This window comes from Cherax quadricarinatus, chromosome 98, assembly GCF_038502225.1.
Source record: "Cherax quadricarinatus isolate ZL_2023a chromosome 98, ASM3850222v1, whole genome shotgun sequence".
NCBI lineage: Eukaryota > Metazoa > Arthropoda > Malacostraca > Decapoda > Parastacidae > Cherax > Cherax quadricarinatus.
This window is the reverse complement of record NC_091389.1, coordinates 7,207,638-7,235,013: the sequence shown is the minus strand read 5'-3', so window position 1 is coordinate 7,235,013 and position 27,376 is coordinate 7,207,638. Positions and strand designations below refer to the sequence as shown.

Sequence of the window (27,376 nt, the reverse complement as noted above, 5' to 3'; positions counted from 1 at the left end):
GAACGTAATCTACATTCGATTTTACATGCTTTATGTAAAATAACGTAATCTATGTTTGGAGCGCTATGAGTGTGAACGTTGATCTACGTTTGGACAGTTTAAGGGTTAACATTACTCAGTTCCCAAGACTATGGCTTGAATGAGAGAATATCATCCATGAGTGTATCACTTGCTATATACACACTGGGAAACTCAACAGCGTCAGTCTTGGGACTTGCTACTTCCTATCTTTACATTGCACAGTGATTTATAAGACACAAAAAGCAACATTTCCAGGTTTGCAGCTTCATCATAAAATATACATGAGCTTTGCCGTACACTACTCTCCTGAGGTAGACCAACAAGTCCCTCAGTACCAGATGTTCCTTTTAATCTTACACTGAGAATATTATGTGAAACCACTACCTTATCTTACACGAATTTTTTATACAAATGAATAATATCTTTAACACTTTAGTTGTTATGAAATAAAGGCACAAAAGATATTTGCAGTGGATCATTACTTGCAAATGATAATGGCTTATCAACAGATGGTTTAATAATGTCTACAAATGACTAACTTACTGCTGGCTGTTGACGATTGTGACGCAGCTGAATCTGAGATGAAAACTTAATCTCGATCTTTTTGCCACGGGAATGCATGTACGGAACCCAAATGCTGTCTAGAGAGAGTTTTAATGGGTATGGCATAGAAGATGACCTGGAAAACACATGCTCAGGTTTAGTATTTCTGAGGACAACAGATTTGTCAAATGGAACAAAGCCACTCTTCTCAAAGGCGTCCATGGCAAGGTCCCCCGTCATTTTATTCCAAGCATCGAGGAATATTACGGGAAAATATTTCAATGTGAGGTGGTCCTTACGAATGTAGTTTTCAAAGTTTTTTAAACTCCTTTCATAATGCAAGTTGAAGTTGTTCATTATTCCCAAGAAAGGGTCCAAAATGTTGACTGGGCTATAATGATGAGAAAACAGTATTATGTTTTCTTCCTGGCAGAAGGTGGTGGCTGCCAGGCTTGCATGACAGGGATGACCATGGAGGAACAGCAACACTGGTTTCTCAATTATTTTTTCTAAAAGTTCAGCATTGAAAAGCTTCAACCATGTAACAAACAGTAAGGGATCTAACTGCCCGTCTGCAGTAGCACCAATATGAAACTGCGACTGGTTGATTAATTCCTGATCCAACAATACTGGTATATAGTTTTTATTCAGGAATAAAGGCTTCATGTAGAACCCTGCAGCAGAGAATGTCATCATCACACTAACGCCCTTTTGGGCAAGTGGAACAAAGCTGTATACGTTTCTACCTCCTCGGAAACTTATAACCTGGCTCCTGGTATGGGTGTGTGAGAGGTATATCTCCGCACAACTGAAGATGAGAGATGAGTTTTCCTTTACCAAGAAATTCTTGGTTTTTATTCCATAATGAGAGAGGAGATAATTTTTCAACATTGTCTTCCAGATTATTACATCACAGGATGAAATCCTACACTTGTTTTTGAAATCAACATCTTTCTCACCAAATACTTTAAAAAATTCCCCAATACCTTTTGGGAAATATGAAAGATTGAGGTACTCCTTAATGTAGTGCGTATCATTCATAATCGGGAGATGCCCCATTCTCCTCATGCACAACATCCACTCAAAGAATCTTTCATCGCTGGTAACGAACGTAATATCATGTAATGCCTTGCTAAACACGCTCGTATTTGGATTCCAATGTATTTTAATTAGAGACTTAATGCTTCTCACAAGTCTACTAGTGGTTATACAATAAAATTTTGAAACGAGAACTGATGACAATTTTAGTGATCAACACTTGAAGAGCCACCTGCAAAACCCGAGGACAACTTTCACTGTTTTTGTCCTTGATTTTTTTAAACGTTATGATTCACTATGTATAACAATCGTTTATGGAAATACTGTGACTTGTATTGTTCCATCGTCTTTTGTGTTGCTCCAATTTTTGGTAGTATGCTAATTACTGTCCTAATGACGGTGGGTGGTGCCACACCGGCACTCCTCTCTGCCTCTTGCAAGCCTTCTTTCTGATTATTCAATCTGATAGTTGCAGCTTCGTCTCTCATTTCTTGCTCAACTTGAAGTTCCGTTATTGCAACATCTCTGCAAGTTGGAAAACATAAGGACTTAAGAATATGAGTGTCCCAGGGATAAGAGACAATGTGAAGAATTAAACTCGTATGCAACATCTGGGTATCTTTATTTGTAAATGTTCCACCATCCAGTGACTTTACAAATCAAGGACATAATGTAAAGTAAAAGGACACAAGTGCAACTAATGTGACATTTTACTGTGTCAACGTTTCGCTCTCCAGGAGCTTTGTCAAATCATTACGGCTTGACGAAGCTCCTGGAGAGTGAAACGTTGCCACAATAAAACGTCACATTAGTTGCACTTGTGTCCTTTTACTTTACATATTGTCGGTAATTCTACCAACATACTATATACAAGGACATAATGTGAAGACAGTAGAACTATATACAGAAGATGAGGTAATCAGTCCCTCAGTCTTAGAACTGGTGAAACACTACAGTGCCTTCACCAACACCAAGGCTGAGGGACTGATTACCTCCTCTTTTGTATATAGTTCTAATGTCTTCACATTATGTCCTTATATTACACAAATAACCCCCACATAAAAGAGAGAAGCTTACGACGACGTTTTGGTCCGACGTCGTAAGCTTCTCTCTTTTATGTGCGGGTTATTTGTGTATTGTTCCAGTCACGGTATTGTGCCTTTTTGTTATTTATGTCCTTATATTGTACTGATAAAGTCACTATGTACGATAACTGTACTTATGTGTACCTATAATAAATAAACTTACTTCTTTATTCTGGTTTACGAGCAGCTCTGGGACAGAGACAGACTGAGGCAGGCAGGCGGGCAGTCAGGCGGGTGGGTGGTCAGGCTGGTGGGTGGTCAGGCGGGTGGGTGGTCAGGCAGGTGGGCTGTCAGGCAGGTGGGCTGTCAGGCAGGTGGGCAGTCAGGTGGGTGGGTGGTCAGATGGGTGGGTGGTCAGGCGGGTGGGTGGTCAGGCAGGCAGGCAGTCAGGCGGGTGGGTGGTCAGGCGGGCGAGCAGCCAGCCAGCCGAACATGTATTACACGTTACAGAATCTTTTCTCTTTAGGGCATAGGTTATAGGACATTCTGAAAGGATGACACTGCTAGTGGTATCAAAATTGAAAGGATGCAGTACATATGTTGCACATGGGTTATTATCGAGGTTTTTGATATTTCCTCGACCACTTGTGGCCACATCCATCTCACAGCCACTGAACTCAGGGTCAACATCACTTTCCTCTTAAAAAGAGAGTGTTAATACGACCTGGTATCAGTGAATCCTTGGTGTTTGCCATGCTGTTTGCTCTAGCTGGCGCTCAACTGAAGTAGTGCTCCCAGATTTTTTTAATATTGTGCACACTGAGTGTTAAGACCCATTCTATACTGCCTAGGCCCATCAGGTCTATCATGCCAAATTTAGAGGCAAGGAAAATAAAACGTTGATCTACATTTGGAGCGGTAAGAACGTAGATAAATGTTTGGCATATTCCCTAAGAAAGAAGAAAAGCAGGAGTAAACTGGAGAGAAAAAGACGCTCCCTCTACAGAAGATGACGAAGAATCACCGAGTTCCTCAAGAATGCTAGATTATCTGATACACTGAAGGAAGTGCTGACCAGAGAAGTGGAAAGTATTAAACTTAAGTTAAAGGACTCTTACAGGAACCAGGAGAGACAGGAGGAGCTTAAAACGATTAGTGAAATTGAAAGAAATTCAAAATATTTCTTTTCATATGCCAAAAACAAGGCAAATACCAAATATAGTATTGGACCCTTGCTCAGACAAGATGGGACTTACACAGATGACAACAAGGAAATGAGTGAGATACTGAAATCCGAGTATGACTCTGTGTTTAGTGAGCCACTAATCAGTCTGAAGATCGACAATCCAAATGATTTCTTCATGAATGAGCCTCAAAACTCCATCAGCATATGCCAGATTTCCAACATTGCCCTAATTCCGATAGACTTTGAAAAAGCCATTGACAACATGCCCACATACTCAGCCCCGGGCCCAGACTCATGGAACTCTGTGTTCATTAAGAACTGCAAGAAACCCCTTTCACATTCCCTAAGTATACTATGGTGGCAGCAAAGCATTAGCAAAGAACTACAGATCAATAGCTCTAATGTCCCACATCATAAAAATCCTTGAAAGAGTGCTAAGAAGCATGACTGCAAACCACTTAACCCTTTGACTGTTTACGACGTATAAATACGAGCCAATGTTTCTGACGTATTTATACGCACAAATTCTAGCGGCTTCAAATCAAGCGGGAAAGGCCTGGTAGGCCTACATGAGAGAGAATGGGTCTCAGTGGTCGGTGTGCACCCTGTGAAAAAAATCTGGGACCCAGCGGTGCATTGTGAGAACGCCATCTTGTTAGTCCATTTTCACCATGCCTCTCGGTAAGAAGTTCCTCACTCCTCGGTGGATTGGAGGTCTTTTATTCCCAAGTGATAGCTCTAACAGCGATGAAAATGCCAGTGATAGTGAATTCCAGGGTTTTGAAGTGAGTGTTACCGGAAGAAGTGCCCAGGATAACGTAATTAGTGGTGAAAACCCAGATGACCCACAACCTTCCACCTCTGGTGCTGTGCCGGCTTGTTCACGTTCACGTTCGCCTGTACCAGGACGAAAGAGGAAACTATTTGGTCATGTACAACACCCAGATGATAGCAGTGATAGTGATAGTGATAGTGATTTCAAGGTCATTGAAAGCAGTTCTAGTGATAGTGAGGGTGAATATTCCCCATTCCCCAGTGAAGCGGCAGTATGTACGACGTAGCATGCGGTCTGGTAGCATTTCATATGTTGTTCCAAGGGGAAGGAGAAACTCTGGGAGCACATCCCGTGGCCCTACACCATGACCTGATAGTGAAGATGACGATATTGTAACGATGGGTATGAATGATGTGAGTGAGGGAGCAGGCAGTGGTGGTGACAGTGAGGGTGGCACGGCCCATGTGGCACCATCAGCGGGCCATGCTACTACCCACGCTGCTGACTCTGCACAACAACCAGCCTCACCCGACCCCACACTCCCACAACCTGCACTCCCACAACCTGCACCACCACAACCTGCACAACCACAACCATGGTACAATATCCAGACCCCACCAGCAGACCGCATCTGGGATTGGCAGGACAGTGACGAGTTTGCTCCCAGTCCCCATGACTTTGATGAAACACAAAGTGGAATAAAGCCATCTTGTCCACTTGGGAACAATGCCAGTGAACTGGACTGCTTTGAGTTATTCTTCGATGAACCCCTGATGGACATCAGTGTCAGGGAAACAAACACATACTGTGATTACACCATGGCAAATACAATTCTCTCACCAAAATCACGGCTACACAAGTGGAAGGAGACAACTGTGGCAGAGATGTACCTGTTTTTTGCCAAAATAATGCTTATGCCATATGTGTATAAGCACACTGTCACCACATACTGGGCAACAGAATGCCTGATTTCAACTCCAGGTTTTAGTGACATTATAGGTGTCAATTGTTTCCTGATACTGTTACGTATGTTACACTTTTCAGACAAAACCAGGCCTGACAGAAGCGACAGGTTATATAAGATAAGAAATGTGTTATGTACCTGAAACAAAAGTGTTGCATGTATTTTTATCCCTTCAGGAAGCTTGTTATTGACGAGTCCTTGATTTTATTCAAAGGAAGACTCTCATTCAAGCAATATATACCAAGCAAGAGGAAACGCTTTGGTATAAAGCTATTTGTACTGTGTGATTGCAGAAGTGGTCTTGTTTTAGATATTATTGTGTACACTGGCAGTAATACTTTGAGAGATACCATGAAGTTATTGGGTATCTCTGGTGATGTGGTTCGAACAATGATGGAACCATATCTTGGTAAGGGGAATATGTTATTTACTGATAACTGGTACACAAGCCTCTTACTCAGTGATTTCTTGCGAGTGAACTTGACAGACGTGTGTGGCACAGTGCGTCGTAATCGTAAACATATGCCAAGGTTCGACGCTGGCACTCGCAGAGGTGAGGTGCAAGCCTTTGCTGCCAATGACATCATGGCATTTCGGTGGCATGACAAACGTGATGTCACATTATTGACATCAGTTCACCGAAACGAAATGGTACACAGTGGCAGGCACAACAGAGAGACCAATGAACCCATTCTAAAGCCTGCAGCTGTCATGGACTACAACCTCAATATGCGCTTAGTGGATTGGGTTTGCAGATTGGGTTTGCAGACTGTGTACGCAAGAGTTATAAGTGGTATATAAAACTTTTTTTTCCATCTTGTTGATATCTCTATGCTAAATGCTTATAACATATACAAGTTGAAGACCAACAAAACACCAAAATATGGTGAATTTTGCTTGTCAGTAATCAGACAAATAATTGCAAAGTACCAAGGAGCAACACCTGCAATAGACCAGCGCCCATGAAATTACCAACACACGTCATCTCGTTTCAGGCATGGTGATCACTACCCCATGCAACTGCCTCCTACTACTGCCAAGAAAAATGCTCAGAAGAGGTGTTATGTATGTACACATACCACAAAACGCCCACAAACACGCAGAGACACTCGTTTTATGTGTGAGGAGTGTGAAGTGCCCCTCTGCATATACCCATGTTTCAAAGAGTTCCACAAGCTGCAGCAGTTCTAGGAACGTGGTTAGTGACTGTACATATGTATATATATTATGGAACAATAGTAATAAACATTGTTTTGTATTGTTTGTTTGTGTAAACAAAGTGTATACACAAACTAATAGTGATAAAGTTTGTTCTGTTATTGTGTTGTAAATAATGAGTGTATATTTGAACAATGCACCTTACATTGGTCTCACAGGCCACATAAGTTACCTGGAAAAGAAAAATATTGAAAAATGCAAGAAACCTTTGAATTAGAGTAAATAAAAGAATACTGGGTGGGCGGCAGTCGCCGCTGTTGCCGTACGCACGTCACTTTCTGCAAACTTTGCGGCTCTATATCTCGGTAAGTACTGATGGCAAATTTTTTTTTTAGGTTTAAAACACTCACAAAAATATTCCTAACATTTTCATAAGAAAAAATAATTTTTTTTTTTCCGAATATTTGGCGACATAGAATGACAGTTTCAGAGAGGGGCCTGAAACAGTCAAAGGGTTAAATTCCCAAAAACTGCACAATCCAGGGCAACATGGGTTCAGAGCAGGTCGCTCCTCCCTCTCGCAACTACTGGATCACTATGATATGGTCTTGGAAGCACTGGAAGAAAAACAGAATGGAAATGTAATATACACAGACTTTGCAAAAGCCTTTGACAAGTGTGATCATGGCGTAATAGCCCATAAAATACGTGCTAAAGGAATAACTGGGAAAGTGGGGAGATGGATCTTCAACTTTCTAACTAATCAAACACAAAGAGTAGTGGTCAACAGAGTTAAATCGGAGGCTGCCATAGTAAACAGCTCTGTTCCACAAGGCACAGTACTCGCCCCCATCCTGTTTCTCATCCTCATATCAGACATAGACAGAGATGTAATCCACAGCACCACGTCATCCTTTGCAGATGATACTAGGATCTGCATGAGGCTGTCATCTGCTGAGGACGCGGTTAACCTCCAAGAAGATATAAACCAAGTTTTTCAATGGGCAACGGAAAACAATATGATGTTCAATGAGGACAAATTCCTACTACTCTGTTATGGAAAACTGGAGGAGATAATAACTAGAACAGAGTATACTATAAACTCTGGCCATACAATAGAGCGGAAAAATAACGCGAGGGACCTGGGTGTGGTAATGTCTGATCCTTTCAAGGATCACAACAGTGCCACGATCACAACTGCAAAGAAAATGATAGGATGGATAATGAGAATGTTCAAAACAAGAGATGCCCAGCCAATGATAACCTTTTTCGAATCACTTGTTCTCTCTAAGCTGGAATACTGCTGTACATTAACATCTCTGTTCAAAGCAGGTGAAATTGCAGATATAGAGAGTGTACAGAGAACCTTTACTGCACATATAAGTTCCATCAAACACTTCAACTACTGGGAACGCTTGGAAGCACTTGACTTGTACTCGCTGGAATGCAGGCGAGAGAGATATATCATAATCTACACTTGGCAAATCCTAGAAGGAATGGTCCCAAATCTGCACACAGAAATCACTCCCTAGGAAAGTAAAAGACTGGGTCGGCGATGCAAAATACCCCCAATGAAAAGTACACCAAGAGAAAACACCATAAGTGTCTGGGGCCCAAGACTGTTCAACAGCCTCCCACCAAGCATAAGGGGAATCACCAATAGGCCCCTGGCTACCTTCAAGAGGGAGCTGGACAGATACTTAAAGTTGGTGCCGGATCAGCCGGGCTGTGGTTTGTACGTTGGACTCCGTGCGGCCAGCAGTAACAGCCTGGTTGATCAGGCCCTGATTCACTAGGAGGCCTGGTTGTGGACCGGGCCACGGGGGCATTGATCCCCGGAATACTCTCCAGGAAGACTCCAGGTAGTTAAGGGGTTAAAAAACACCTCTCCCTAATATATCCCAACATCAGCTGAATACAGTGGACCCCCGGTATTCGATATTAATCCGTTCCTGAGAGCTCATCGAATACCGATAATATCGAAAACCGAATCAATTTTCCTCATAAGAAATAATGGAAATCAAATTAATCCATGCAAGACACCCAAAAGTATGAAAAAAAAATTTTACTACATGAAATATTAAGTTTAATGCAATAGAATGATTACAATAACAATAAAATAATTGACACTTACCTTTAATGAAAATCTGGTGATGATTGATGGGATGGAAGGAGGGGAGAGGTGTTAGTGTTTAGAAGGGGAATCCCCTTCCATTAGGACTTGAGGTAGCAAGTCCTTTTCCGGGGTTATTTCCCTTCTTCTTTTAATGCCACTAGGACCAGCTTGAGAGTCACTGGACCTCTGTCGCACAACAAATCTGTCCATAGAGCTCTGTACCTCCCGTTCCTTTACGATTTGCCTAAAATGGGCCACAACATTGTCATTGTAATAGTCACCAGCACGGCTTGCAATAGCTGTGTTAGGGTGATTTTCATCCATAAAGGTTTGCAGTTCAACCCACTGTGCACACATTTCCTTAATTTTTGAAGTAGACACAATGGATTCCACAGCTGGCATAGGCTTCTCAGGGTTAGCTCCAAATCCTTCAAAATCTTTCTTAATTTCCATACTAATTCTCACCCTTTTTACCACAGGGTTGGCACTAGAAGCTTTCTTGGGGCCCATGGTGACTTTTTTTGCAGAAACAAGCACCAAACACAGTGATAATATGGATAATATGGATAATATGTATCCTTAGATGTGCGCTACACTGGCTGGCTTGTAAACACTGGCACACACGGGGCAGTTTTGGCCACACATGGACAGGTCTCGTACAAATCGTATCGAATACCGGGTTTTCAATCGAATACCAAGGAAAATTTTTTGCAATATAATGCATCAAATACCGGATTTATCGAATACCGATGCCATTGAATACCGGGGGTCCACTGTATGTGAAAACGAGATACACCTACCATCCGACTTACGACCTGCTCGACTTACGTCCACCCGACTTACGACCGGACTTTCAGCCATATGTCTGGCAGCTGGGCTGGGCTGGCTGATGCATACTGCTGTACGATATTTGCCCGCTACTCCCGGCAACACGCCAGGCAGCCAGCGTCACTTTCAGCTCCCCTGCCCTACCAGCAGCATCATACTGTATTTAACTGTACTAACTGGACAGTAAATTTCACCATGGCCCCTAAGAGGAAGTCTGAATCTTGCGCTGGAGACTGTGGCAAGAAGGCAAGAAAGGCTCTCACTCTTGACCAGAAGATCAAAGTAATTAAGCAGTATGAGGATGAAAAAAGCGTCAACAACGTTTCTCGGGATCTTCACCTCTCCCACTCCACTGTGTTGACAATACTTAAGGATAAACAGCGCATCAAAGAAGCAGTGAAATCTTCGGCCTCTATGACATCAACAATTATCACAAAGAAACGTGAAGGCCCAATTGCCGAGATGGAAAAAATGCTCAGTGTTTGGTTAGAAGATTATCGGCAGAAAAAAGTGAATGTGATGCTTTCTGAAGTACAAAGAAAAGCAAAAAGTTTGTTTAACATGTTGAAACAACGTGCTGGTGAGGGGTATAATCAAGAATTTATTGCAAGTGATGGGTGGTTTAGGAGATTTCATCAGCGTTACCAAATTCATTATGTGGTAGCGAAAGGTGAAGCAGCTGCTTGTGACGAAGAAGGTGCAAAAAACTTTGTTGCTCAGTTGGATAATCTAATAAAAGAAGGGTATTTACCAGGACAAATATTTAATGTTGATGAAACTGGCCTGGGAAAAAAATGGCTAAAGGAACATATGTACCTAAGGAAGTGAAGTGTGTGCCAGGGTATAAGGTTATGAAGCGAAGGGTTTCACTGCTGCTTGGGGGAAATATTGCTGGTTTCAAATTAAAACCCTTCTTAATTTACATGGCCGAGAACCCCCGTGCTCTCAAAAATGTAAACAAACATACGCTCCCTGTGCACTATCGATACAATCGTAAGGCATGGATGACATTGGCCTTATTTGAGGATTGGTTTTTAAACTGTTTCATCCCAGCTGCATGCCAGTATTGCCAGGAAAAAGGAGTACCTTTCAAAATTCTTTTAGTTTTAGACAATGCACCTTCCCGCCCTCCTCACTTGGACGATCTAGACCCTGATGTACGAGTGGTGTTTATGCCTCCCAACACCACCCCACTCATACAACCCATGGATCAGGGGGTTATTTCAACATTTAAAGCACACTATCTGTGCATATCTTTTGATTAAGCTATCTAGGCCATTGATTCAGACCCAGAACTAACTCTAAGAGATTTTTGGAAACAGTATAATATTTATCAGTGCATCAAAAACATAGCAAAAGCATGGGAGTTAGTCACAGCTAAGTGTATGAACGGAGTCTGGAAGCAGTGTAATGCCCAGTTTCTTCAAGATTTTCATGGCTTCGACAGTGAAGAAGAGTTAAGTGTGGTGAGAGGTGTGATTTTAAAACTGGCTAACAAACTTGAACTTGAATGTGATGTGGATGACATTGAAGAACTTTTGACAGAAGAAGTTTAAGAGTTAACGAATGAAGAACTCCTGATAATAGAAGAAAGAAAAGCAGAAGAACAAAGACAGAAAGAAGACGAAGAAAATGAAGAGGAGCCAGAAAGGAAGTTCTCGGAGAATGAATTATCACAGTGTTTTTCATTGATAAACCAAGGGCTATGAAAATTAGAGAATATGGACCCTAACATTGAAAGGTTTGTTAATACTGAGAGAATGGTACAGGATGCAATGCATCCATACAGAGACATTTATGATGAAAAGAAGAAAAGGAAAATTCAAACAAATCTCTGTATGTTTATCAAGAAGAGTGCTCCCCCACCTCCTCCCACCCCTACCCCTTCAGAGGAAGAAAGCATAGAGGATCCCCAACCAAGCACTAGTGGCCTGTAAATATGTCCCAATCCTTATCTGCATTTCATTTATACTGTATTTCAATATTTTGTACTTTTCTGATCATGCAGTTTCATTTATATATACAGTGGACCCCCGGTTAACGATATTTTTTCACTCCAGAAGTATGTTCAGGTGCCAGTACTGACTGAATTTGTTCCCATAAGAAATATTGTGAAGTAGATTAGTCCATTTCAGACCCCCAAACATACACATACAAACGCACTTACATAAATACACTTACATAATTGGTCGCATTCGGAGGTGATCGTTATGCGGGGGTCCACTGTACTGTATTTCAATGTTTTCAGAAATAAGCAAATGTTTATGTTGTACACAGTGTTTCTCCTAAACCTTACAGTATAAAATAGAGTACTAACAGCATAAAAAGTAAAGTAAAAAAGGAAATACTAAAATGAAACGATAAAATAAAATCATTACAATAAGTGTGATGTTGATACATGTATTCAGTAGTAAAGTTCGACTTACGTCCATTCCGACTTACGACCGGTTGGTCGGAACCAAGCTCGGTCGTAAGTCGGATGGTAGGTGTATCCATATTCTCACTGTCACTAACACATGAAAAACAATATACAGTGGTACCTTGAGTTACGAACAGCTCAAAACTCAAACAATTACGTAAGTGTATTTTTGTAAGTGCTTTTGTAAGTGTATTTTTGGGGGTCTGAAACGGATTAATCTAATTTACATTATTCCTTATGGGAACAAATTCGTTAGGTATCGGCACTCGAACAGCCTTCTGGAATGAGGCAAGTTCGTAATTTATTCGTAATACCTGTAATCCTCACAACCATTAAAACACTGAATATGTCTGCATTATGTTTAATAATATTCTAGAATCAACATTACCTATAATCACAATCAAATTTGTAATTCTTAAACAATTTTAAACTTGATAAAAGCCATATAGCATGAACTAATAGAATACAGTGGACCTCCACCTTACAAATGCATCGCGTTACGTTAAATCCGCCATATGAAGCATTTGAACGCAAAAATTTTGCCTCGCCTCATGATAAAAAACTCGCCTTACGTGATTCATCCGGGACGCGTCCCACCTGTGGCCTCAGTGCCAGTGTTTACAAGCCAGCCAGTGTGGTCGCATCTACGCATACATTCGGTACATTTAACACTATCCCAGTGTTTTTAGTGCTTGTAACTGAAAAATAAGTCACCATGGACCCCAAGAAAACTTCTAGTGCCATCCCTGTGGTAAAAAGGGCGGGAATTAGTATAGAATTGAAAAAAGAGATTAAGGAAATGTGTGCAAAGTGGGTTGAACTGCAAACCTTTATGGATGAAAATCACCCTGACACAGCTACTACAAGCTATGTTGGCAACCTGTACAATGACAATGTTATGGCCCATTTTAGGAAAGTCTTAAAGGAACGGGAGGTACAGAGCTCTATGGACAGATTTGTTGTGCGACAGAGGTCCAGTGACTCAAGTTGGTCCTAGTGGCATTAAAAGAAGAAGGGAAGTAACCCCGGAAAAGGACTTGATACCTCAAGTCCTAATGGAAGGGGATTCCCCTTCTAAACAATAACAACTTCCACACTCTCCCCTCCTCCTATCCCATCAATCATCACCAGATCTTCAATAAAGGTAAGTGTCATGTATTCTATTCTTAGCAGAGTAGTAATTGTGCATGTCTTCTTCAGTTTGTGTGTATTAAAATTAATATTTCATGTGGTAAAAAAAAAATTTTTTTCATACTTTGGGGTGTCAGGAATGGATTAATTTGATTTCCATTATTTCTTATGGGGGAAAATTAATTCAGCTAACGATAATTTCGGCTTACGATGAGCTCTCAGGAACGAATTAATATCATAAGGCGGGGGTCCACTGTATTCAATTGTATGCAGTGTAGCTCCTAAATTTATTTTACGACCACTTAAGAGATTGTATATACACACACCAATTTGTCATTGCCTTATTGATCTTAAGTTAGTCTTAAGTTTGCCTCAACTGCTCTGCATATTAAGAGGCTTTCTGCATGCACATCTAAATGTCATTCACCACTGTACAAACTTTGTATCATGCTGGAATAAAGAATCTTTAATATCTATGTGGATGACAACCAATAGACTATGACTCATGAAATCATAATAACGTGATTGCAAACAAATTATGGAACGGGCAGGGACTGAACTTACGGCAAGTGAGCTGTAAAACTCCAGGCCAGTGTGTAAGTCACCTGCCCAGCAGCGTGTACATGTAAGTCACTTGGTGTGGAGAAAAATCTCCAGTTTTTGAAGGGGGCAATATCCTCTATCTTGAAGGGGGGGTAATGGCCCTCTCCAAAGGGGGTAGCCCTCTCAGAGAGGGCTAACCCTCTCAGAAGGGGTTGTGAAGTCTTGCTTTCTCGTTTCCACACAAGAGTTATCAGACACATATGTTGGACTAAGTGTCACAAGACACACTTTACCAGAGTACCTGTGCAATTGTACTTATGAGTGGGAGCACAATATAACTGTTATTTCCCCATAGCATTGAAAATTCAAATTAAAACATCCCTTACTTAATCAACAATCTAGGGGTATTACGGCTCCCTGCCCGCACCTACAACACCAAGACACAGAGATTCTATGTTGTGTCCTGTTGCAAAGGTTGGCACTGAACGTCTTTTAGTCCAAGTCAGTAATTCCTTTCTTGTGCAGGGACGTGTGGAGCGAGGAGCGTCAGATTGCGATACATATCCAAGGTGTGAACATGCCACTGAGGGCACCTGCAAGTGCATAATTCCTCCCGTTAAAGAACAAAGACAGCAGTGAAGTACAGTACGTGTTCACAGACTCTTGATCATACTGACAATCTCCAGAACATTAGGAAGTTACTCTAGTGCAAAATACGAGTCAGGAAATTCAGTGGTAGAGCTAAAGACGAATGTATATTAAGTGTTTATTAGAATTTGTGTGTCCTTTTCTTGAATGTAAACAATGGGAGAACTGAAGTAAAAAATACAGTGTTGCTAACATTCTCCCTACTGAGCAAGTGATGGCAATGAGTGATGGTGAAGTACCCGGCGCATTGTGAGTGAAACGACCCCGAGTGACTACATCCATCATTCTTCAATCAAGCCATTAACATTGGTGTTGTACCCAGGGTATGCTACAGACACCCAGGCGAGTCCTGTCAAACTCATATCGAACTTTTTTAGCTGCAGCTAATAGGTAGTTATGGGCTTTTGACTGGTTTGACCAGAAGACACTGATATGTGTATCATCAACTAACAACAGGTACAAGTATCCCTCTATATTCCAGTTATTCACATATATGTACTGGAATACACTTATGTAGAGTGTGAATCAAAACCCAGTTACTCATCATCAGTAGCCCGAGTGGGTGAACTACAGCCACATTGGAGGAAATCTCGACCCGTGGCTGCAGGGGATCTGAGCTGTCAACGATGATAAGCGCTTCTCCTTATTGTCATGTATTTTGTATAGCATGCTATCAAGGGGTCTTATAAAACAAGTTCCCCCACACTTGGCCAGCAGTGTGTAAGTCACTCAACCAGTAGTGTGTAAGTCACTTCACCAGCTGGCCAAGTGACTTACACACTGGCCTGGAGTTTCATGACTCACTTGCCATGGGTTCAATCCCTACCTGTTCTGTGGTTTAACAGATTCACTCTTAATAATGACAAGACTTCATAATGTCTGGAAACAGAGCTACAAATGTATAATACAATATACAGTAAGTCCTCGACTTACAAACACTCTGAGAATCTTTTGTATTCTGTACATTATCATTATTATATTATGTACATCATTATTATACACTACAGGTCCCCAACGAGTTCGTAAGTTGAAGACTTCCTGTATTATGTATATTATACACAATTCTGGAGGTCCCCAACATGTTCATAAGTTGAAGACTTACTGTAATGATAAATGATTCACTCATTGTAACACAAAATGAGGGACTATGCTGAGGTCTATACTTCGACAGCAATTTAAAATTCAACACTCACATCCAGCCTGTAATTTGTCTATGATTGTAATCATGTGATAATGTGTTTATCATTCATTACCTTTGAAACTTGTCATGATTGTGACCAGCTCTACCTGGAGCTCATTACCTTTGTAACTTGGTCATGATTATGACCAGATCTAGTTCATTACCTTTGTAACTTGCTCAGCTATCAAAACTTTGGAGTCCAGTCCCTGGACCAATTATGTACCTCTAATCTTTTGACTACCGCCCACAGGATGGGTATGGGGTGACTACCGCCCACAGGATGGGTATGTGGTGACTACCGCCCACAGGATGGGTATGGGGTGCATAATAAACATATTAAACTGAAACATCCAGCACACAATAAGGTCTCCAAAACAGTGGGTTTCCTGTTTAAGATATACAGGCGCTCCTTGACTTACAATATCCAGACTTTACGACGGTGCAAAAGCGATTACTTTGGAGACAAAACTTAACATAATTACTCAGCATGAAGGCGGCAAGTTCCTAACTTGCATACAGGAGGGTTCTGCTTTACAGCGCGTTGCTTTACGGCGCTTCGCTAATACAGGCGTCTTCAGTTATACACATTCTTCATTTATTTAAACTTCCTACAATAAATGTATTCACCACTCATTATAAGCTATGGACAAAAATATTTGTCCATAGCTTGCGGGCATGCGTGAGCGTGTTTGAGAGGAGTGAATGGAATAGGGTGGACCACCCTGCCTTGGTGGACCACCCTGCCTTGGTGGACCACCCTGCCTTGGTGGACCACCCTGCCTTGGTGGACCACCCTGACTTGGTGGGCCACCCTGCCTTGGTGGGCCACCCTGCCTTGGTGGGCCACCCTGCCTTGGTGGGCCACCCTGCCTTGGTGGGCCACCCTGCCTTGGTGGGCCACCCTGCCTTGGTGGACCACCCTGCCTTGGTGGGCCACCCTGCCTTGGTGGACCACCCTGCCTTGGTGGACCACCCTGCCTTGGTGGACCACCCTGCCTTGGTGGACCACCCTGCCTTGGTGGACCACCCTGCCTTGGTGGACCACCCTGCCTTGGTGGACCACCCTGCCTTGGTGGACCACCCTGCCTTGGTGGGCCACCCTGCCTTGGTGGGCCACCCTGCCTTGGTGGGCCACCCTGCCTTGGTGGGCCACCCTGCCTTGGTGGACCACCCTGCCTTGGTGGGAATCGGCCAGTGTGTTAATAATAATAAAAAAAAGTAAATTTTAAGGTGAGTAAACTATGTTTCTTTGTGCTTAACAATATTGTATAACATGCTAATCACACATTCTATACTATGCAAAGAAATAAAAAGTAAATTTAATATGCATTTTTTAGGCCTAGCTTTATTGCTCACTTAATATATGATAGTGTAAACATGTTATCAGGCTTTCATATGCATTTGAAAGTGAAAAAATGTTTCACTTTACAGCAGTAGCCTGGAACCTGCTGCATAAGTGGGGCCCTTCCAGGAGGGCCCCATGTCAGCATAGTTGCTGATCCCCCTTATATGTGTTGTATAGCGTATCATAGTACCATCCATGTGCTTTACATAGAAGATCCCTAGGCCGAGTGACTGTTTGTGTGACGTCACGGGATGCGCATTTGTACGTTCGTACCTCTGCCTCCCTCTCAGTCGGCAGATAGACATCCAGGCTTTGACACGGCTCCATCTCCCATTACCACAGTCTGACAATATATCGTTACCATCCAACAAGTGTGTCTTATCTTCAACCCTCGATATCTCGCCTGTCCCAGCTACTGGACCACTATGACAAGGTCCTGGATGCTATAGAGGATAAACAAAATGCAGATTTATATACACAGACTTTGCGAAAGTCTTCAAGAAGTGCGACCATGGTGTAATAGTGTACAAAATGCATGATAAAGAAATAACAGGAAAAGTTGGTAGATGGATCTATAATTTCCTAACAAATAGAACACAAAGAGTAAACAGAGTAAACTCTGTGGCAGCTACAGTACTCGCTTCCATCCTATTCTGCATCATCATATCTGACAGAGAGAGATGTAAGCCACAGCTCCATGTCTTCCTTTGCGGATGACACTCAAATTGCCATGGCGGTGACCTCCATCGAGGACACCGCAAGACTCCAAGCAGACATCAACCAAATCTTCAAATGGGCCACTCAAAACAATATGAAGTTCAATGAAGAGAAATTTCAACTATGGAAAACTTGAGGAAATTAATACAACTTACATGTCACCTTATCCACTCAGCCATCAATCCTCTAAAGATCATCCACCAAGCAGAGCTAGGTGTTTTTTGTGATCCGAGGATACTCGGGGCAGTGGTATGCTCAAGGATTAATTTCAGCCTCCTCCTGTTTGAGTGTCCTCAGATCACGAAAAACACGTAGATTTGCTGAGTGCGTGATCTTTGTAGGATCGATGGCTGAGTGGATAAGGTGACATGTACATTGTGTTGTCTCTTGACGCGGGACAATGTGTCATGGGGTTGAACCCTGGCCTGCTGCAGTCTGGTAAATGATATACGTATATATATATATATATATATATATCTATGGGGAAGTGGAACAGAATTCTTCCTCCGTGAGCCATGCATGTCGTAAGAGGCGACTAAAATGCCGGGAGCAAGGGGCTAGTAACTCTTTCTCCTGTATATATTACTAAATGTAAAGGGAGAAACTCGTTTTACCTTTTGGGCCACCCCGCCTTGGTGGGATATGGCCGGTGTATTGAAAGAAGATATATAATATAATATAATATAATACACACACACACACACCTCACTAGCTTCTCACAGGATATGTATGCTGGTCTCAGACAGGGCCGTGGGGGCGATGACCTCTGAAACCCTCTCCATGTATACTCCAGGTGTATATGCTAAGAGTTTACCTTAATCTCTATTTTAGGTACTATAGTACTCTTGTCTGGTGGTAAAAAGGTTACATTCAACCTTAATACCTCTAATGTAGTCTACAGTCCTTAACCCTTCTCACACTATACTATTCACTCATTATCAATACCTCACCTATGCTATTTGTGCTTGGAGATCAACTGCAGCAATACACCTAAAGCCAATAATAACTCAACAAAAAGTCGCAGTAAGAATAATCACTAAATCCCATCCCTGGCAACCCCCCCCCCCGCTCTTCATAGATCTAAACTTACTCCCTGTTCAGAACATCCACACTTACTACTGTGCAATCTGCATATACAGGACCTCAAATTCCAATATTAACCTTGACCTAAAATGCTTTCTTGATAGTTGTGACAGGACCCACAAGCATAACACCAGACACAAACATCTCTACGACATTCCCCGTGTCCGACTAAATCTATACAAAAATTCAGTGCATGTCAAAAGCCCTAAAATCTGGAACACCCTACCTAAAAACTCTAGAACTGCAGACACATTCATCACCTTCAAAACTACCGTTAGAAAACATCTTATCTCCCTGATACTAACTACATAAAAACGACCTGGTGGTTCACACTTACACTCACTCACCCATTTGACTACAAGCACAGAAATACGTAACTTAATCTTAAAATAATGATTCCTAACTAGTCACAAGTTTGCCTGTGATACTCCAATATAGAAACTATGTATTGTGCCAAAATAAAAGCATTCACATTGCTAAATTCACAAACTAGTATTTAGTCACTTAGTATTTAGTTAACTTACTCCACAATTTGTAATAATTTAGGGTTAAGAATTAATCTAAGTTTGCCTGAAATGCCTAGCCATGCTAGGTGTTCTAGTGGCCCCCTCTGTAATTATTATTTTACTACATGTAAACCACACAATAACCAAAATCTGTAAACCCCGCATTGTAATCCTTATAGAGAATAAACTTTGCTTTGATTTGATTATATATACGTTCACCTGTTCAGCACCCAGAATATTTTGAGATTTTTTTTTTTATATATAGAAAAAAAAAGGGCATGTGGTACCAAGGCACTCCCCAATTTTTTCATATAGCACACACTGAGTGCACACACTCATTCTCTCATGTCTAGGAGACCCAGGGCTATCGTGCTAATGTTGAATGAATGACAAATGAAACGTATATATACGTTTGGGGCGCTACGCAAGAGAATGTATATAGTATACGTTTGGACTGTTTAAAGATTCAACCCCCATTAACCAATTAATATCTCTTCTTCTACAAGCACGGATTTCTAACTTACACATCAACGTGGACTGACCATTAATCTCGTCTTTTTCTTCCTCCTCGTCTCATGCTTTAATTAACCATTTCTAGCCTTCCCTACTCTTCTTACTCACTGCCTTGCCCCCCCTATATACAGTAGGTGCTTTCATACAGCTCCTCTATACTGTATAATACAGTAGGCTCCCTCATAAAGCACCTCAATACTGTATCATACAGTAGGCCCCTCATAAAGCTCCTCAATACTGTATAATACAGTAGGCCCCTCATAAAGTTCCTCTATACTGTATCAAACAGTAGGCCCCTCATAAAGCTCCTCTATACTGTATCATACAGTAGGCTCCCTCATTAAGCTCCTCAATACTGCATAATACAGTAGGCTCCCTCATAAAGCTCCTCAATACTGCATAATACAGTAGGCTCCCTCATAAAGCTCCTCAATACTGCATAATACAGTAGGCTCCCTCATAAAGCTCCTCTATACTGTATAATACAGTAGGCTTCCTGATAAAGCTCCTCTATACTGTATAATACAGTAGGCTTCCTGATAAAGCTCCTCTATATACAGTAGGCTCTCTCGTGAAGCTCCTCCATAATTTTATGTCAATACAACTAAAAAGGTACATCCAAAATTGAACAGTGCATGACAAAATTAAACAGTGCATGACAAAATTGAACAGTGCATGACAAAATTGAACAGTGCATGACAAAATTGAACAGTGCATGACAAAATTGAACAGTGCATGACAAAATTGAACAGTGCATGACAAAATTGAACAGTGCATGACAAAACTGAACAGTGCATGACAAAATTGAACAGTGCATGACAAAATTGAACAGTGCATGACAAAATTGAACAGTGCATGACAAAATTGAACAGTGCATGACAAAATCTTCATAATGCATGCTAATTAATTTTGGTTTCACATTTTTCAACTGCATTCGCAAATGAAAATCACAGTAAAGCAGTTTTATACAAGAACCGACAAGTACTCCTCACTTAACCCATAAACTGTCCAAATGTACATCTATGTTCATGTACATCTATGTTCATGTACATCTATGTTCATGTACATCTATGTTCATGTACATCTATGTACATGTACATCTATGTTCATGTACATCTATGTTCATGTACATCTATGTACATGTACATCTATGTTCATGTACATCTATGTTCATGTACATCTATGTTCATGTACATCTATGTTCATGTACATCTATGTTCATGTACATCTATGTTCACGTACATCTATGTTCATGTACATCTATGTTCACGTACATCTATGTTCATGTACATCTATGTTCACGTACATCTATGTTCATGTACATCTATGTTCATGTACATCTATGTTCATGTACATCTATGTTCATGTACATCTATGTTCATGTACATCTATGTTCATGTACATCTATGTTCATGTACATCTATGTTCATGTGCGTAGCGCTCCGACCTTGATTTTCCCCATTTGAAAGCATGCAAAAAAAAAAAAAAATAGATCTACGTTCGGAGTCTGCTGCACCTCAACGTATTTCTACGTTTGGACAGTTTAGGGGTTAACGACCCATGTAACGACCACTCGGGATTACGACCAGCTCTCCAACCAGTTAACAAACCTAAATACGTAATGTATATTAGAGCCGAATTCCTCTAGTTTATTACAGTATACAGTGGAACCTCAAAAATCAAACTGCTCCCAACGCAACCAATTATATAAGTGTATTTTTGTAAGTGCTTTTATAAGTGTATTTTTAAGGGTCTGAAATGGACTAATCTAATTTACATTATTCCTGACGGGAATAAATTCATTCGGTAAAGGCACTCGAACAGACTTCTGGACCGAAGAAAGTTCGATATTTGAGGTTCCACTGTACATTACACTACTGTATAAACATTTAAAAATATACTAAAAATGTTATAAATGGTGCAAAAGTGGCATTAAAACAATATCTAAAGATGGTTGACACAAACCAGTACAGTATGTTCCTAACTTAACCCGTAAACGGTCCAAACAGTGGACCCCCACTTTACGATCAGCTCCCAATGCGACCAACTATGTTTACCTGGAGAGAGTTCTGGGGGTCAACGCCCCCGCGGCCCGGTCTGTGACCAGGCCTCCTGGTGGATCAGAGCCTGATCAACCAGGCTGTTGCTGCTGGCTGCACGCAAACCAACGTACGAGCCACAGCCCGGCTGGTCAGGAACCGACTTTAGGTGCTTGTCCAGTGCCAGCTTGAAGACTGCCAGGGGTCTGTTGGTAATCCCCCTTATGTGTGCTGGGAGGCAGTTGAACAGTCTCGGGCCCCTGACACTTATTGTATGGTCTCTTTAACGTGCTAGTGACACCCCTGCTTTTCATTGGGGGGATGGTGCATCGTCTGCCAAGTCTTTTGCTTTCGTTGTGAGTGATTTTCGTGAGCAAGTTCGGTACTAGTCCCTCTAGGATTTTCCAGGTGTATATAATCATGTATCTCTCCCTCCTGCGTTCCAGGGAATACAGGTTTAGGAACCTCAAGCGCTCCCAATAATTGAGGTGTTTTATCTCCGTTATGCGCGCCGTGAAGGTTCTCTGTACATTTTCTAGGTCGGCAATTTCACCTGCCTTGAAAGGTGCTGTTAGTGTGCAGCAATATTCCAGCCTAGATAGAACAAGTGACCTGAAGAGTGTCATCATGGGCTTGGCCTCCCTAGTTTTGAAGGTTCTCATTATCCTATACATAAATGACCTTCCAAATGCTTCGCAATTACTCAAACCCACACTATTTGCAGATGACACTACATACGTCTTCTCTCACCCGAGCCCAGTCACACTAGCCAATACTGTAAATACCGAATTACAGAAAATAGCTACCTGGATGAGGACTAACAAACTTACACTAAACATTGACAAAACCTACTTCATTCAGTTTGGTAACAGAGCTACAAATGTCCCTCTTAACATAATGATAAACGGATCACCTATCACAAAGCTAACAGAGGGAAAATTCTTAGGAATCCACCTTGATAATAGACTCAAATTTCATACACATATACAACAAATTTCTAAGAAAATTTCCAAGACTGTAGGCATACTATCGAAGATACGGTACTATGTTCCACAGTCAGCCCTCCTGGCCCTATATCACTCTCTTATTTACCCCTATCTCACCTATGGAATTTGTGCATGGGGGCTCAACAACAATTAACCATCTCAGACCACTAATTACCCAACAAAAGGCTGCAGTTAGAATGATAACAAATTCTCACTACAGGCAGCACACTCCACCAATATTCAATACACTAAACCTACTCACCATACAAAACATCCATACTTATTACTGCACCTATTACATACATAGAACACTTAACTCTGATATTAACCCTCCCCTCAAACATCTCCTTGCCAACCTCAACAGAACACATGACCATAACACAAGGCACAGATCACTCTTTGATGTTCCTCGTGTTCATCTCACACTATGCAAAAAACTCAATGCACATAAAAGGCCCTAAAATCTGGAATTCATTACCTGTAAATATAAAAGAAACACTACCTGTTTATAAATTCAAGTCTCTACTCAAAGATCACTTACTCACCCAAAACCAAATAAATACTGAATAACTGAACCTTATAAATTGTATATCTTAAATGTTTCTCACAATTATATCACATAAATGTTAAACCTAAAACCGAATCTAACTTGTGCTTTATAGTAATCTGTTTACATTAATGTTTTATCACTGACTTCATCATTGCTTAGTTAATCTTAAGTTAATTTTAAGCCAGCCCGTAATGCTATGCATAGTATAAGTGGCTTTGGCATGCTGCTCTTATCTGTATTTTTTTTTGTACCTCTGTATGTGTGCTCAAATTTATAATAAATAAATAAATAAATAAATAAATCCTGTCATTTTTCTAGCAGATGCGATTGATACAATGTTATGGTCCTTGAAGGTGAGATCCTCCGACATGATCACTCCCAGGTCTTTGACGTTGTTACCTGGAGTTTACCTGGAGAGAGTTCCGGGGGTCAACGCCCCCGCGGCCCGGTCTGTGACCAGGCCTCCTGGTGGATCAGAGCCTGATCAACCAGGCTGTTGCTGCTGGCTGCACGCAAACCAACGTACGAGCCACAGCCCAGCTGGTCAGGAACCGACTTTAGGTGCTTGTCCAGTGCCAGCTTGAAGACTGCCAGGGGTCTGTTGGTAATCCCCCTTATGTATGCTGGGAGGCAGTTGAACAGTCTCGGGCCCCTGACACTTATTGTATGGTCTCTTAACGTGCTAGTGACACCCCTGCTTTTCATTGGGGGGATGTTGCATCGTCTACCAAGTCTTTTGCTTTCGTAGTGAGTGATTTTCGTGTGCAAGTTCGGTACTAGTCCCTCTAGGATTTTCCAGGTGTATATAATCATGTATCTCTCCCGCCTGCGTTCCAGGGAATACAGGTTTAGGAACCTCAAGCGCTCCCAGTAATTGAGGTGTTTTATCTCCGTTATGCGCGCCGTGAAGGTTCTCTGTACATTTTCTAGGTCAGCAATTTCACCTGCCTTGAAAGGTGCTGTTAGTGTGCAGCAATATTCCAGCCTAGATAGAACAAGTGACCTGAAGAGTGTCATCATGGGCGTGGCATCCCTAGTTTTGAAGGTTCTCATTATCCATCCTGTCATTTTTCTAGCAGATGCGATTGATACAATGTTATGGTCCTTGAAGGTGAGATCCTCCGACATGATCACTCCCAGGTCTTTGACGTTGGTGTTTCGCTCTATTTTGTGGCCAGAATTTGTTTTGTACTCTGATGAAGATTTAATTTCCTCGTGTTTACCATATCTGAGTAATTGAAATTTCTCATCGTTGAACTTCATATTGTTTTCTGCAGCCCACTGAAAGATTTGGTTGATGTCCGCCTGGAGCCTTGCAGTGTCTGCAATGGAAGACACTGTCATGCAGATTCGGGTGTCATCTGCAAAGGAAGACACGGTGCTGTGGCTGACATCCTTGTCTATGTCGGATATGAGGATGAGGAACAAGATGGGAGCGAGTACTGTGCCTTGTGGAACAGAGCTTTTCACCGTAGCTGCCTCGGACTTTACTCTGTTGACGACTACTCTCTGTGTTCTGTTAGTGAGGAAATTATAGATCCATCGACCGACTTTTCCTGTTATTCCTTTAGCACGCATTTTGTGCGCTATTACGCCATGGTCACACTTGTCGAAGGCTTTTGCAAAGTCTATATATATTACATCTGCATTCTTTTTGTCTTCTAGTGCATTTAGGACCTTGTCGTAGTGATCCAATAGTTGAGACAGACAGGAGCGACCTGTTCTAAACCCATGTTGCCCTGGGTTGTGTAACTGATGGGTTTCTAGATGGGTGGTGATCTTGCTTCTTAGGACCCTTTCAAAGATTTTTATGATATGGGATGTTAGTGCTATTGGTCTGTAGTTCTTTGCTGTTGCTTTACTGCCCCCTTTGTGGAGTGGGGCTATGTCTGTTGTTTTTAGTAACTGTGGGACGACCCCCGTGTCCATGCTCCCTCTCCATAGGATGGAAAAGGCTCGTGATAGGGGCTTCTTGCAGTTCTTGATGAACACGGAGTTCCATGAGTCTGGCCCTGGGGCAGAGTGCATGGGCATGTCATTTATCGCCTGTTCGAAGTCATTTGGCGTCAGGATAACATCGGATAGGCTTGTGTTAATCAAATTTTGTGGCTCTCTCATAAAAAATTCATTTTGATCTTCGACTCTCAGTCTGGTTAGCGGCTTGCTAAAAACTGAGTCATATTGGGACTTGAGTAGCTCACTCATTTCCTTGCTGTCATCTGTGTAGGACCCATCTTGTTTAAGTAGGGGCCCAATACTGGACGTTGTTCTCGACTTTGATTTGGTATAGGAGAAGAAATACTTTGGGTTTCTTTCGATTTCATTTATGGCTTTTAGTTCTTCCCGCGATTCCTGACTCCTATAAGATTCCTTTAGCTTAAGTTCGATGCTTGCTATTTCTCTGACCAGTGTCTCCCTACGCATTTCTGATATATTGACCTCTTTTAACCGCTCTGTTATTCTTTTCCGTCTCCTGTAAAGGGAGCGCCTGTCTCTTTCTATTTTACATCTACTCCTCCTTTTTCTTAGAGGAATAAGCCTTGTGCATACATCGAGTGCCACCAAGTTAATCTGTTCTAGGCATAAGTTGGGGTCTGTGTTGCTTAGTATATCTTCCCAGCTTATATCGGTTAGGACTTGGTTTACTTGGTCCCACTTTATGTTTTTGTTATTGAAGTTGAATTTGGTGAATGCTCCCTCGTGACTAGTCTCATTATGTCGGTCTGGGGCTCCACGCATACATGTCTGAACCTCAATTATGTTGTGATCTGAGTATATTTTTTTGATATGGTGACATTTCTTATCAGATCATCATTGTTAGTGAAGATGAGGTCTAGTGTATTCTCCAGTCTAGTAGGCTCTATTATTTGCTGGTTTAAATTGAATTTTGTGCAGAGATTTAAAAGCTCGTGTGAGTGCGAGTTTTCATGAGAGCTGCCTCCTGGTGTTATTACTGCAACAATATTATTTGCTATATTCCTCCATTTTAGGTGCCTTAAGTTGAAATCCCCCAGTAGCAAGATGTTGGGTGCAGGAGCTGGAAGATTTTCCAGACAGTGGTCAATTTTTAACAGCTCTTCCTGGAATTGCTGGGATGTTGCATCCGGAGGCTTGTAGACTACCACAATGACTAGGTTTTGGTTCTCGACCTTTACTGCTAAAACTTCCACTACATCATTTGAGGCATTAAGCAGTTCTGTGCAAACAAGTGACTCTGCAATGTACAGGCCAATCCCCCCCCCTTTGCCTGTTCACTCTGTCACATCTGTATAGGTTGTAACCTGGGATCCATATTTCGTTGTCCAAATGATCCCTTATGTGGGTCTCAGTGAAAGCCGCGAACATTGCCTTTGCCTCTGCAAGCAGTCCACGGATGAAAGGTATTTTGTTGTTTGTTGCTGGCTTTAGACCCTGTATATTTGCAAAGAAGAATGTCATCGGACTGGTGGTATTGTTGGTACTGGGGGGGATTTTTTTTCCGGCATTAGTATCTGTATCTGTTGGTTTGGAGTGGAGGCCATCGACTGTGGTTCCACTCCAGGAATGACTGGATTTGGTGTACGATTTCTGCCATTTCCTGCCAGTTTTTTTCCTTCCTGGCACTAAAAAACCTCTCCCTCTTGAGTGGCTGTGACTACCCAGGTTTTCCCATGGCCTGGATGTTTTGTATCTTTTTGTCCCCTTTAGATGGTATGCCTGGCAATTTAAGTTATAGCACAGTCTTTCCTGTACTGAAGAGGTACACAGTTCAGGGTGAAAAAGCTTACAGGAAGGGAGTTTGCATTTTCCTGTTGTCATATGGGCATGGCATTTTCTAGGGTGGTCATAGTTGCACGTCCCGTCTGTTTTTCCAGATTTCCCATGCCTGCAGATACCAAGTGCATAGTATGTGCACAGGCTTGGTTTCCGTTTGCCTTGGGTTTCTGTGACTGTATTTCCTGTTGGTGCATGTTTCCCTGTCTTACTCCTATCCTCTCTAGCACCAACAATGGAGCTCCCACCAGTTGTTTTTGGTAATATATCCTCACTATTGCTAGTGGAGTCCTCTTGTTTGCTATTTCC

The 27,376-nt window shown here is 41.8% G+C and overlaps 1 protein-coding gene across 9 annotated transcripts in view; it reads right to left on the bottom strand.

Moving 5' to 3' along the window:
• Positions 1-27,376, bottom strand: part of LOC128702545 (microtubule-associated protein futsch) — a 170,259-nt gene that overhangs the window by 60,336 nt on the left and 82,547 nt on the right. Inside the window, exon 10 of one of the 9 annotated variants that reach the window (XM_070105285.1) lies at positions 566-2,127. The exons of the other annotated variants lie outside the window; for them this stretch is intronic. Within the exon in view, the coding sequence (XP_069961386.1) occupies positions 1,881-2,127 (247 nt within the window). The 3' untranslated portion in view covers positions 566-1,880. Of the gene's footprint in view, positions 1-565; positions 2,128-27,376 lie in introns of those variants that run through there. 9 annotated transcript variants of the gene reach the window in all.